The sequence below is a fragment of the Apium graveolens genome, chromosome 11 (genome assembly GCF_009905375.1).
Source record: "Apium graveolens cultivar Ventura chromosome 11, ASM990537v1, whole genome shotgun sequence".
NCBI lineage: Eukaryota > Viridiplantae > Streptophyta > Magnoliopsida > Apiales > Apiaceae > Apium > Apium graveolens.
In genome coordinates, this window is record NC_133657.1 from 77,123,617 (window position 1) to 77,138,969 (window position 15,353).

Genomic DNA, 15,353 nt, shown 5'->3' on the forward strand with positions numbered 1-15,353 from the left:
CCTAGCTCTACCGTCCAGGCCAAAGCAACGAAACTCTAATGATTGTGGTGTTTATGTGATGAAGTACATGGACTACTTCACACAAGGATATGACTTAGCTGAGTTACCAAATTGGTCGCAGGAGGAGGTGGATACCTTTAGGTATCGGATAGCCAGGGAGCTTCAGTTAGGGAAGGCAAGGGGGATTCCCGGGATTCGTATGCGTAGGTGTCACGAGGCTTCGTAGTTGAATTTCATAGTGTTTTAGTTTGTCGGATTATGTAGTTGGATTGCATTTCATTTTAGGTTGTCGGATTATGTAGTTGGATTTCATTTGATTTTAGGTTGTTGAATTATGTAGTTGGATTTCATTTTATGTTGTCGGGTTTTATTTGGTTTATTTGGTTTGTTTGGTTTGACGTTGTTTAATTTTGTTGGATTTTTGTTATTTTTGAGCATTTTGGGTTGTTGTGGATTTTGGTGGAATTTGGTAGATTTTGGTGGAATTTGGTGGATTTTGGTGTTGTAGGTGTTGGGATTTTGGTGGGATTTGGTTGTGGATTTGGTTGTGAATTTGGTTGTGAATTTCCTGGCTGCTCTGTTTTCAATCTGCAAAAAAAACAATTTAATGGCCCCAACCGCGGAAATTTTCCGCGGTCCGTCTACAGCCCACCGCGGAAATTTTCCGTGGTCCATCAGTTTTGTTTTTTGCACCTGAAAACAGAGCAAAAGACAGGGGAAACAGAGTATGTGCAAATTAATCTTCTGTTGAAATTGCTTAATTTTTGGAAGTTAGTCCTAAACTAACTTCCACTAATCCAAACTACTCTCAAAAGTCGTAAAATATGGTAATGAGTAATTTTCAAAAAAAAAAAAATTCATTTTTTACGATAAATTGAAAATTCCTTAAAAAAGTCAACGAAAGTCAACGCTTGTCCAAATATTGAAAAAAACTTTTCAATACATTTCATAACAATTTGTAATGTATAGTTCGACTTGTAAACTTTACTTTTCAATCTCAAATTTTTAGGTACACTTTCAATCTCAAATTTCATACTTTAATTCATAGAAGATTCATATAAATTCATATAAAATTCAATGAAAATACATAGATTCGAATGAAAATTAGACGATCAATATAATCCACTAAATTTTATGAAATATATTGGTCCTAACCAAAAATACCTAGTATATTAGAAAGACCACCGGATAACCGGTATTGAGCAACTCCTTGCGTAGTATCCACGAAGCATGCAATATGGTAGAGAACAAGTACACAACCATCACGGATATGGCCTTCCGTAAGTTTCCAAGGGTAAGGGTTGGAGTCGTTCCAAATGGTAACCGGAATCGTATTCGAGCCATCGTAGAGACGAAATCTTGCAAAACATGTCCCGCGTTCCCTCTCCGTCCCTCCTGTTAGGTGTGAAACCCAACCCTTCACATATTTGATGCGTATTTGATCCATATTACAACCCTCACGAGGCCTCAAGTTTATAATATCGGCAATCCGATCACATTTAACAAGCTTACCGCCATTCCATCCGGATTTTTTCCATTTTCCATCGGGCGTGTTGTTGCCCAAATTCAAGATTGGAAGGAAGTACGGATCCGGATGAGAGTTCACCAATCTCCACGGTTCAGTACCCTCCATCCAATTGCATGCCTCGATCCAATTTTTGGCCCTATAAGCCTCCTCATCGGGTGGGTACAAGTCTGTTTCCTCTTCCTCCACATGGGGCGGCTCGTCATTGTCCACAAGGGGCATCAACTCGGCACATGTATCTTCCATCTCACTAAAGGTTGGTGAGACCACATCTTCCTCATCATTGTCCTCATACCACGAGTCGCTTGGTAGGGAGTCCGAGAATGTGTTGCTAACGTGGGAAACCGAATCACAACTATGATCGGAGTTGTTCTCACCACTATACTCGCTAGTCATGTTACCTATCACAATAAAACACAATTATATGACAATAATTGGCAATTATATGACAATAAAACATAACAAAAAAGAAAGCAATGTTAAACACTTAAAATTGAAATCCATTTAAAGATTACAACATTCGGTTACAAAATGGTACACCACTAATTATATTGCGATTCTTGAACATTTTTAAGATCTTCTAGTCTACTAGCACACTTCCTTTTATCATGGTCTTCCATTTGACAATAAGTGCACCTTCTTGGCGGCTTCTCCTTTTTACCAATTGATTCTATTGGACTTTTGAAACGAACGTCCTTCTTCCTCCCTTTAGTTTGGGACATAATAGGGTCAAGAATTGTTTCTTCATGAGCACTTGCATTTGGAGCTTGCGAATTGCTTTCGTAAGATTTAATTCCATCAACGCTCATTTTTTTGAGAATTGGTATTTCTCGATTCATCACTCCAACGGCATAATCATACCGTTCCTTGGATGCAATGCTACTTTGACAAAAATTCATGGTTAACATTGTCATGCTATTAAATCGATCGGTTGAGTTCATCTCATGACTTTGTCCAACATCCAAATTGTAAGGCAACACACCGTCAACTCTATTGGCATGCATTGTCCACCTCCGGTTTATGTAATACGGGGGAATTTCCGAAACCCGTTTCTTAGTGAAGACCGCCAATAGGTCTACAAGGTAGCCCCGAATGTTCAAGCATTCTACACGTACACATTCCCAAAGAGCTTGCTTTCTCGAATGCCACAAAATAAACATTTCTTCTCGTAGGCTCGGACATGGGCCTATAACAACTATAGTACGTATAAACATCCCCCATTCTCTCCCCTTCTTCACTAGCTCGTCGGTCTTTTTCAACAAAGTATTTTGAAGACTCGACCAATTCATCTTGAAATCTTCTAAACATTTCCTTAGTGTAGATACAAGAAGCATGATACTCCAATGTGGTATGCAATTTCATGGGACGTTTTAGATTAATGGTGACATAATCTTCTTCCTTCTCCCTCATGAATTGCCTTGCCAATGCTTTTTGGGCATTTTCAATGAATTCCTTCAAACCCGTTGCCGAACTCACATACTTATCAAAGAAAGAATTCATCCCCTCACTCCTCGATGTACTATTTTGAAACGCCGAAAATTTGTTTCTAGTATATGCAGGAATCCACTTGTGCTTCAACTCATATAACCCCTTTAACCATTTATGATCTTGCAAGTGATACTTTTCCACAAACGACGCCCATCTAGCTTCAAAAACACATTCGGTGAGAGATTTATAAATGCAATTATTGAAGTCCGTCTTGAATTCCGGAAAAGCCGAATAATAATGAGCTAATTTCTCCGGGAATTTTTGACTAATGTGCCAAGAACACAATAAATGGGTAGTATTCGGGAGTACAACCGCAATAGCGCTTGCCATGGCTTGATCTTGATCCATGATTATAGTCAATGGAGGATTATTCCCCAGACCTTCAAGCCAAGTACGAAGAATCCACTCAAAAGTCGACGCGTGTTCATCCCGCATCAATGCAAACCCGAAAATTACCGATTGATAATGATGATTGACTCCGGTAAATGGGATAAATGGCATTGCATACCTATTTGTCCGATAAGTGGTATCAAAAGCCATAACATCGCCAAAATTTTGGTAAGCCATTATACATCTCGGATCAATCCATACTAGACACTTCAAGCGATTCTCTTCATCGACTTCGGTCCTAATAAAATATTTAGAACCACTTTCTTCATTCAACCTATGCAACAAGTCCAACCCCACTTGGGCGTCACTAATCTCAAACCTTTTCATCCTCTCGTCTCTTAACACATTCCTAACATGTTGAACATTGAAACCAACTTTGTCATTACCTCCATGAATGTTACCAATCACATTCATCACTTGACAATTACGAACCCCCGAACCATAAAGCGTTTTTATCAAACTACGGGTCACGGTGTTGACATGTCTTTCTCATTGTACCAAATTCATCTTACTAGGGGAAACAAGACCGTGGTTTTGTACCAATTCAAGGCTAGTTACCTCCCAGTGACGTTTTTTCTTTTGATAATTGACATACATCCTCACCTTGCACTCGCTTTTAGGAAGAACCTCTCTACGCCGTTTATTTTGACTACTCTCGGCGACGACACTTTTTCCATAAAGCCTATAAACATATAAACGACCATATATCTCGTTGTATTTATTATGATGGCTAGCTTGAATTTTAATCGCAAATCCATTTCGTAAAGCATAAGCCCTAAAAAAATGACCGGCCTCATCCACACTTTGAAAAATTTGATTCAAATATGGAACTCCCCCCCCATCAACATTTTCATACAAATTTGCATCCTCTACATTATCAATTTCATCCTCGCCCTCAACATTATCACTATCATTTTTGACCTCATTTTCAACCTCATTTCCATCACTTTCATCTTCAACATCAACCAAATCGTCATCTAAATTAATAAATTGCTCATTTCTATCTACAAAATCATCATCTTCAACATATACAGGGGTTTTAGGTTCTTCACTACTATTTAAACTATCAAGATGTAAACTACAATCAATAGCCTCTTTTTTTTCATTTTGACGTTTATGACGAAACATGCGAGCAAATAATTTATCCGCCATGAAAATGAGAAATTTAAGACAAGAAATATACCTTGAATTGACAAAACAACTTGAAGTTCTTGATGAAAATGTCCCAAAATCTCCTAAAATGTAAACTTGGAGAGAGTAGAATTTTTCTACAAAATTTTGGTGTTTTTGTGGTGAAATGAGGTGATGTTGGGATGCTGGGGATAAGGGGACAGCACCCAACCGCGGAAATTTTCCGCGGTCCGTCCAGACCAACCGCTGAAACTTTCCGCGGTCCAGGTACCATCTCACCCGTTAATCCCCCATCCAACGGCCCTTAAACTGTTTGTTAACAACCTAATAATAGCAAACAGTTGCTACAGATTGGTCCCCTTCCAACATATGACTTTTGCATTTTTTGAACTGTTTATAAGCTTTTTGCATTTGACGATGTTTCCCAAAAAAAAATTGGACCAAACGCCAATATCCTATCCTTTGTAAAAACTAAAGAACAATAATATTGCTTAAGGTATGACTATCCCAAAATCTCTATCTGAAATTCAATTAAAAGATGCTCATGTTTTAGAAGGGATGGTAGCGGGACTGCTGAAGATCTCAGAGGGTGCGACTGTGTACATCCGTTGACCACATGTAATAACAGTAGCCAACCTACTATTTTGCTATAATATAATAAATGGGATGGTCAAGGTTGACGCACTAGAAATTTTATTTAATATTCTAAAATTAAGAATGTTTAGAAAATTAATAAGGACCAACTATATTGTAATGATAAATGTCTAAGTTATTATTTTAGTCAGGCTGCTACTTTGGTAGGTCTTGATAGTAGTGAAGCTATTTTCATAGTTGGGTATGAATGATAACAACGAAGAACTGTTGAGTTATTATAAATAATAATGTAAAGCTTAATGTTGGAGATGCTAAACTAATTTGTATCAAAACTAGGCTCGATCATGTTTACGATAAGGTTTAAGATCTAAGATGACATATACTAGAATCATATATCAATTTAGTTTTATTATTAAAGCACTTTTTACAAATAGAGATGTAATGTATAAATATTTTAATTTGATAGGAGATTTGTAGGTGTCATGTATGTTTCTCTTTAGCACCCTCTTATATGATGATAATAGTGCTTTTACTACAAAAAGTGGGAATGCTTTTGGGAAAATAATTTTACATCCCTCTTTTCAGAAAAAAATTCAGCATTTAGCAAGCCCGACAACCAAGATAGTGGCTGCAAGAGAGCTAGATCGCAAGTCTAGGCTTGATTATGCAATGATGACAGGTGGAGATGTTGCGCCACTTGGTTCTCAAGCTGTTATGAAGATATACCAGCTGTTTGATTGGGCAAAGAAGTCTAACAGAGGGTTATTTTCTTTATTATCACTGCATATGCATTTTTTTGCGAGAGGAACAAAATCTATACGAGTGAAGCTCGGAGAAGTGCAGTCAGTGCCTTCCTTTTCCGCACAAGGGATCAGTCAAAAGACATAGTTCTTGAACCGGTGGAAAACCATCCTGGCAATCTTGATTTAGTGGTGTTGATCGCATTGATGAAGTCGTAGAATTTTCTTTCCATGGATAAGAAGAAATAATTAAATGTATCAAACTTTATCTGGAGAAGTACATTGCACAAGCCGGGGGAGAGAAAGCAGGTATTGTTCTCTAATTTGTTTAGAAAATAACAATATAATCTTGAAATTCAGGACTTGAAGCAGCAACAAAAACAAACTGATTGGAATAGAAGTAGCAAAGTTGATGGCCGACGTTCAGGCAAACAAAGGTGGGAAATGTGTGCTTGACCAAATCTCTCTATGACGAAGACTATAAAGTTGTAGAGCATCGGCAGAGAGAAAATGGTAGTGCAAAGTGTATGATAGATGATTCTTTGTTACTTTCAAGTCTTAAGAATAATTGTTGTATATACAGTGATAAGTTAATAAAATAAAGAGGTAGTTTGAGTCATTTATATATTCGAGCAAACATCTCTAGGTTCTAATTATTTTTCAGAACATTTTTATTCTTTTTAGAATAGGGTACCTATGTAAAATCTTAGATAATTGATATTTCTACAATAGTCACGATTCTCTTTGACATCAAACCTATTCACCTTCATTACTGAACCCAGGGAACTGAATTTTGCGCAACGTTATCTCTAAAAGATTTCATTGTATTGTATGTTTCACATTTGGTTTGACTAACATAGATTGTAATTATGTGTTAGCATTATGTATTATCACTTAAATATTTTGTTCATGCATGTGAGACATGTTCGTGCATTTATTGACCGAGCAGATGTAAAGTTAGATATGTATAGCGAATAAAGAAAATACTTGGAAACTTAAATGATCTACATTGATTGTAAATTCATAAACATGATCGCTATTCCGGATGAACCAATAAGAAGGATGAGAAATCTTGAACCTTGACATGGGTTTTGACCCCCCATTATCAAGAGTTAAATGAAGGTTTGTTGTAAGACGAAGAACTGCATTTGCTTTAGGTGGTAAAATATGGTGCTGAAGTTATTGCAAAATTAGATATGAGGAACACATTTTTGTAACCGAGAACATTTTAGTTTTGGCTAAATATGAAGTTTGCAGGAAAAAGTTGGTTTGGCTGTGCAAAGTCGTTCAACACAAATTTAAAAATATGTATTGTTCATTTAACTCTATATGGCATTGAGAAACTTGGCCTCTGGAAGAAATAAGAAATTTTGGTATTGAATATAAACATTTTTTAATTCAAATGTTTAAACGGATGGCATACGTAAATAAAACTTATATTTCAAGTTTCTATTTATAACATTTAGTATAGTAATTGACCATAAACTAAACTACGTTTTTTTATATATTTATCATTCAGCTGAATTCAGTGCAAAGGTAGGCCGTTAGCCAGCCTCTCTTATATAATTATGAGCTAAACTTAATTTTTAATTAAATAATAATATTTTTTGTGTACACGAATAAATATAAATAAAAGTATATCGTTCATTCAATTATATAATTTTTTAAAAAATATATCTAATTAAAAATATAAATATATATGTATTAATATATTTATTATGGAATCATACTATTTAAAAAAATTAAGTGAAAAGTTTAAGTATTCAATTCGAATTATTTTTTTACAAAAAAATATATAAAATAAAGTTTGTGCATCGCACATGTTTTACACTGATCATTAGTTTCTCAAATATATAAAAACGGAAGCGGGTGCTCGCAGGATAAGCAATGTTAGTCTGCAGCCAATACATACTTAGATTATATCAAATTGTTGTTACTTATTCAGATTCAACATTTTTGCAAGTACCTATACCTGTTAAGCAAGATAAATGAGGTATTATACATGTTATACTACTTAACAAAGTTTATCGATTTTATCGATTTTTAGTAAGGTCTCTTCTTACAATCCTTAAGAACACATATAACCATTAAAAAATCTTAGTACACATTTTGCTTAACGCTCAAAATTTTTTGGAGAAGAAAATCCTTGAATATTTATTCAAGTGTTTTACCAAGTAATAGTTCATGTAGTTTTCTTTTGCATGTCACGATCATGTTTGTTTAGTGCATCTATATGCTTTTTAATTGTTCGTTATTAAGAGGGTGACCATTTCATAATACGGTATTGCGATTCTTTTCATTTATAAGAAAGAATACGGTGCATCTATATATTTTTTGTTATCTGATAATATAATTAGAAGGACGATTTTTTATTTTTGTACGTTTTTAAAATATTGGATGATAAGTGTGCGTAGCGCGGGCCAAAGTCTCTCGTTTTTCTATAATAGGTGTTTAGTTATTTCAATTTGATAAATGATAAATTTTCCTTCTTACTTCTTAATATATAATACGTAAAGGGTCAACCTATTCGATTGCACATCTACTTTTTGTCTACATCTACTTTGTCTTATATACGACAACATTGGTTTGGAAAAATATTGAGTAATGTAAAATTAGATCAAATTGTGTACGATTATAACTAATGATCTATTAAAAAAACTGGAACACCTCTTTAGGGAATACTAATTTACAAAGTTTTCAATGACCTTTTTCCCTTTTTCCATTCTTTTTTTAAATTAAGTATGTTAGCTAAAAACTTTTCTTAGTTGTGTTTTATTAAACTGTTTCTTTTTCAAACAATTCTTTATCTGCAAATTTGTTAAATAACAAGAAGAAATATGTACCATTATCATAGATATAAATATATTTTTTTAAATGTAATTACATGCAATTTAAAATGCTCCCTCATTTCTGCTTATTTTGATTTTTTTTGTTTTGTTTGTTGAACGGACCAAATTTGATCTTAAATAATAATTAACTTTTTTAGGGTTTTTGAAAATTTAGAAAGTCCCAGCACGTAATGGAGAATTAGAGTTCATGTATACTTACGGTAAATTGGTTAAAATAATTTTAATTATTTCTAGATACCTAGCTTATTGTTATAAAAAATTGTGATTATCAAATAATATGTATATTCTCATCATTATAAGAGAGGTTTTAGCCGTTTACCGCCGAATCCAAAAGATTCACATTCTGCGTATTTCGGAAGATGCGATCAACTAAGATATAATATAATCTTCTTTCTTTGTTCTTGGATGATACTATATAAAATCTATGACATGTCATATCAGTCTACTGAAATTCGTGATCAACGTACGAACATGGGAATTGGTGAAGTGCACAGCATTGGCAACAACTGGACTAGTGGATGTAAGGTATCAAATTTTGATAATTTTTATTTATTATCGATAATGCAGTCTCATGTGTGTAAAATAGGAATTTGACTACCGACAAGAAACCATTTCATAAAAATAGCTTAAAATAATAAATGTGTGCTCTTTTACACACAAGACAAACTTTTATTTTAATATGAATTTTGATATATATAATAACTGATGATTTTTGGTTTGGTTGATGAATAATGATTAAAGTCGGTAATTAAAGTTTACTTACAACATGTCATCATCGTTGTGTATAGTGTAAACCGTCACCTTTCTCCCGACATAGATACAAAAAGTTAGAAAGGGCCCAGTTCTGTAAAAACATTTCGAATTCTCTTTTGCACCTCCCCAATATATATACAGAGTTTTATTTTACTAGAAATATTCTCATAATTAAAATTAGAAATTAAAGTAAATTTTTTAAAATCGCGTCAAAATGTCGAGGTATTGTTAAATGATTTATATAGAATGTTTGAATTTGGATCTCAAAACAATTTCTTTTTATACTGTCAATTAGAAGAGTAAAGATCACACAACTCTTTTGGTTTAGATAGTATGTAGTGGAGGATGAGTACTAGTTTCCTGTACGTAGTGAAGGATGAATAAGGTTACTAGTTGTCTGCCCTCCATGGTCCATCTGATCAGAACTCAAGTTCACTGCTATCCAAACATGCGGACAAGTAATGACCTATTAGTAGTCTTCTTTCTTTGTTCTATGTTAAGTGGCCACACAAGATATTATTAGCTTACAGGTTTATGATGATCTTATCTCAGACATTTAACCGAGAACATAGCAACATGATTTTCGAGAATGCAGTTTCGATGAAGATAATTTGTTAGGGTTTATGTATATCTTGTTTGATTGGATAAACTACTTCTACCTTATCTCAAACAAACCCTACCTGATAAACCTTGTTTGAACTATTCAACACTTATTTTTTACCTGGTTTATATCTTTGAAATAAACTAACAGATTACTCTTAAATGACTTATTCAAATTATTTTCAAACAAAACAGTTTCAATCTTATCTATCTTATCTCCTGATTGAAAATCAAATTTGTTAGAACTTATGCCTATAAATACAACTCGTATATTAAGATTTGAAAAAGAATGTTTACTCGCCTTATTCTTCATCTGAAATATCACTCTTGTTCTCCATTCTTCTTTGAAATATCCAGTCGAGCAAGATTATAGATTGAGTTGTAATTTTCATATTTGTTCTTCGTAACGTCTATTCATATCAACTTGTGTCGGGTGGCAAGGGCTTGATTTCGGAAGAATAGCCAAGGTAGCCAGTGGGCTAGGATATAGCAGGTGTGCTACGTAGTAAGTGTGCTAGGGAAAGGTTTCTCTTAGGTTATCTCTTGTAATCAAGGAAAAGATTGTAAGTTCTTTTATTGAAGTTGATATAATATATTTTCTATGCTGGTTGGCATGAGGACTTTGATGTAGGCCATAGACTAGATGTAGGGGCTGAACCAAGTGAAAACTCTTGGTGTTCTGCATTGTTTAATTTCCTTATTACTGCATTTATTTTTCGGTAATTTATATTCTATAAATTAATTGAGACTTTCTCATTGTACGTCTCATTCGTAAATGGTCTGTCTCAATTATATAAGAGACTTTCCCATTTGTCTAATTAATTAGAATATCGGATATATAGATTGTGTCTTTAAATTTAAAATATGACGTTATGTATATTTATAATTGAGCCTGGGCATACAATCAGTCTTTAAATAAACTAGTCAATAAAGAAATGGTTAAAGGAGGACTCCTGAATCTATGAGCAGGCCGACCATGCCCGAGTGGGACGTAAGAACAATCAGACTTAAATTCCCTGTTTGCATATAAAAACCCAGTACATTAAGTGTTTTAGTCTGATCATTTGTTTATGAAAAGGGAGCCTATAATCCGTGATGGACTGAGGGAGGGGCGATGATGATCCCCGTATCCCACCCCATAGGGGAAAATAAGCTCCACTGGTTTTAATTCTTTCTTAAAACTAAAATAGTGTAATACGTATATGAGTATATACGATATATCATCACTCTTTTACGAGTAAATAACTTGGTAAGACTCCGTTTGGGAGTACTGTTAAAAACTGTTGTGCTGTGAGAAAAAGTACCGGTGGAAAAAATGTTGTATTTTTTTAATTTATGCATAATTTGAGATATAATATATAAAAGTAATATTTTTTGAGAAGGTTTGATGGTGAAACTGATAACTACTTCCTTTAAAACCTGAAAACAGCTTTTTCCAAAAATATGAGGGACATGCTTTTGTTAACAACAGTTTTTAGATCAAAAACGCTTTTCTACACATCAGCTTTTAGAATTTACCAAACATCTTTTTGATAGCTTTTCAGCAAAAAGCTTGTACCTGTCTGTAACAGTAATACCAAACGAAGCCTAACTCTTTTAGGTCATGTCTTGTCGAGAGGGATAAGCCATGTGATCCTATTTAAGCAGTCTAATCTTAAGTCTGTTTGAAAAACTCAATGTTATATTAAAATTTGAAAATTAGTGTAGAATTGTTAGTTATGGAAATAATACCTCCAACCATCACCACCTGTTAGCTAAAATGTCTAGGTGGCACAATTATATACATATTAGCACAATTATATAAATATTAGCTAAAAATATACTACTCTGTTAGCAAAAAATTAGATATCATCTTTATGTCAACTTTATGCACTTTGTGCTATATTTTAACCTAGTTTTGCACATCAATACATACTTATATTCATATTATATTTATATTATATATATATTTTAAAAAATTTATTTCATATTTAATATTTTAACTTTATGTTATATTAAGTGTCAAGATATGATTTTCTTATTAACCAAATTATTAATTATTTTAATAAACATTACATATTTATAAAATCCTAATAAATCTAATGTAATATAATATAATATAATAAAATATAATATAGTATAAGTATAAAATTTTATTATACATCTAAGTATATGTTTTTAACACATATAAGTGTCTTATTATAATTATATAATTATATATTCAATATTTTTTCATTAAATAAATATTTTGTTTTTACTTGTATTTAATTAAATATTTACATTTATTTTAACATGTGAAATTATATATATATAAAATAATTTGAAAATATATATAGCATACTATTTTGAATATAGCTAATCAATATAGCTAATATCAGTGGAGCAAATTACCTTACAGATTCAACAAAACAAAATTTTAGATGATAATGATTTAGCTAACCATTTTAACTATTATGGTTGCAGATGCTCATTAACATGATAAAATGTATAATACCTAGCTTGATACATAGCTTGAAAAATATTAGAAGTTATCTTTATGATGTTTGCTTGTTTATTCTTAATTAATATTTAAAAGATTAAAAGTAAACATGACCTCCCTCTATCCTCAATAAAATGTTAATAACCAACTCTTCTGAAGCATTAAGGTGATAATAGGAGGCACTAAATAGATCATACACTATGAAGGATGAGGATATAAAGGAAGACATTTTGTTGTCCGACATGGTTAATAAGGTTATTGTAATGGAAATAATAAGTTCCTCGCATACCATGTTAGAAAATTAGGATTTTAGAGCTTAATTTAATTATGTTCTTGATGTTAATCCTAAAATCTAATGATTGGAAATTGTTCAATGATATTTGAACTTAAATTTTCATGTATGGTTTTAAGAATTTTCTTAATGAAATCCATATGAAATGAGAGTTGAAAGTAGCTTGGAAAAGCTTGGAAAATTTGAGAATGTTTGTCCCACATTGAAATAAATAAAGGGGGTTGTGTGCTTTATATGGTATTACCCACATGAGTAGTATACAACTACTAAGGTGTGTGATGGTCCATTGTGTTGTTGTGTGCTTCACGCGCACACACACACACGCGCGCGCGCCCCGCCCCGCCACGCACCGCACCGGACCGGACCGGGTCGGGTCGAAGGGCGATTTGGGCGAATGTCTCGGCGTCTCGCGTACGCGAGGCGACCTGGGCGAGGATTTTATTTATTTGAGAAGCAAATAATCTGATCTGTAACAAGTTCTGATATTAGAATCAGAACTTAAGAACTGATGAATAAAATTAGAACTTAACAAGTTCTGATATCAGAATCAGAACTTAAGTACTGATGAGTTAAATCAGAACTTAACTTAAGTTTTGATAATAATGTGGGTGTTAATGTGAAAAGCTGTTACAAATAATTTAAATTCAAAAGCTGATCAGTTTTGATTTTTTCATTAATGAATTCAAAATCTGATCAGTTTTATTTTTTATTAATGAAGCAGTTTAATTCAGACATTAAGTGTGTTGACAGTTTCATTTTTCCTCTCCTATAAATAGAGGCTAAACTGAATGAATAAAAAAAATACAACACACTACATTCTCATCTCTTCTCTTCAACCTCTCTGCATTTCTCTCCCACAAGAACTGAAGTGCTGATATTTTCCGGCGACTGAGGTGCTGGTCGAAGTGGAGGTTTTGTTGCTGCTGTTAACATAACTCTGAGCTGTTTTAATCCTGGTGGAGATATTGCGCACATCCCAAACGCAGCAGGTAGGGGGTAATAATCTCTTCAAGAGCAGCCAGGACTGTCGAGCAAGGCCTGGTGACTCAGCTGTAATCATTTTCTTGGCATTTTGTATCTGTAAACCTTTATTTCAGTCACTGTTGAAAGCTATGGTTTCGGGTACATCTTTCTTTCTCTCTACGTTATTTCAGTTACTGATTTTGTTTACCTGCATGTTTTGTTTTGTTAACTGTGGTCTTGGCCTAAACTTGTTAAATTCTTTATACACTTGCCTCTATGTTGCTATACTTATTAGTGAGATTCTCAACATTCTTGAAGAGATTATTAGTTATTTAGAATTTAGCATAATGGTTAACGAAAGTGAGGTTATCGTTGGTGGTGGTAGCAGTTCGGTGGTAACTGCTGGGGCCATTGATTGGACCACCTATAGTTTCCCACAGGCTGTTGAACTAACCGGTTTACCGGAGAAATTTCAACGGTGGCCATTGGCTTTTCCTCGCTGGCAGAAAAGGATGAAGCTGTGGTTGACTATAAAGGGTCTGTGGCCGGTTGTGGAATATGAGAAATCAGTAGTGGATCAAGAGAAGGCTGACACAGTTTAAGGCTTTTGCGAAGTGGGCTGAGAATGGATGAGTGGCTAGAGCGGCATTCTTGCGGCACTACAAACACTTTTTTTGATGTCTATTCTTCTGATGCCTACTCTGCAAAACCATTATGGGAGAAGCTGGACCAGACACATAATACTGACTCACAAGGTCTAGAAAAGTATTCTGTGGCAAGGTTCCTCGAGTTCAAGCTGGTGGACAATAAGTCCATGACTGAGCAGGTGCATGAGTTCGAGATGATAGTGCATGCTTTGAAGGAGTCTGGAATGAATCTCCCGGAGAAGTTCAAGGTGATGAGTGTGATTGAAAAACTCCCGAAGTCTTGGGAAGAGTTCTCTCTCTCCCTGAAAAGACAGAAAGGAGAGATCACCTGGACCAACCTTATGCTGGACATCTCGGTACAAGAACAACACAAGTCCAAACAGGGACATGTGATGCCAACTGAACACGGTACCTCGAAGGTAAACATAGCAACTGTAGGACAAAAGAGGAAGGCTTTTGCTAAGAAAGCTAATAGTAATAAACCTAAGAGTGACAAGGACAAGGCCAAGAAACCCAAGGCAAACAAACCATGCTGGTCTTGTGGGCAGGTTGGGCACTGGAGTAAGGACTGCCCTACGAAGAAAGCGAAGAAAACCGAGGTAGCACAAGCAAATGTTGTGCTTGGAACCGCAAGTGAGCCTGTAGTGAACATGGTTGTTGGTGAGGCTACGGCTTCTGAAACCAACGTTGACCGGTATGTATCCTACAACCCTGTGATATTTTCTACCTATCTGTCAAATGAATGGTTGATAGATACTGGAGCTAATGTACATATTTGTGCTGATATTAGTTTATTTGTATCTTATCAACAGAGTCATAGCCTGACTATGAAGATGGGAATGCTAGTGCTGCTCAAGTACATGGAGTTGGAAACGTGGATCTGAAGTTCCCTTCAGGACGTATTCTATCTCTGACGAGAGTGC

The 15,353-nt window shown here is 34.4% G+C and overlaps 1 protein-coding gene across 1 annotated transcript; it reads right to left on the minus strand.

The window, feature by feature from the left end:
- Nucleotides 1-2,578: 2,578 nt before the first annotated feature.
- Nucleotides 2,579-3,817, minus strand: LOC141695622 (protein FAR1-RELATED SEQUENCE 5-like). The gene has a single exon (XM_074499855.1). It carries the CDS (start codon nt 3,815-3,817, stop codon nt 2,579-2,581), a length of 1,239 nt encoding a protein of 412 aa, XP_074355956.1.
- Between the last annotated feature and the right edge of the window lie 11,536 nt (nt 3,818-15,353).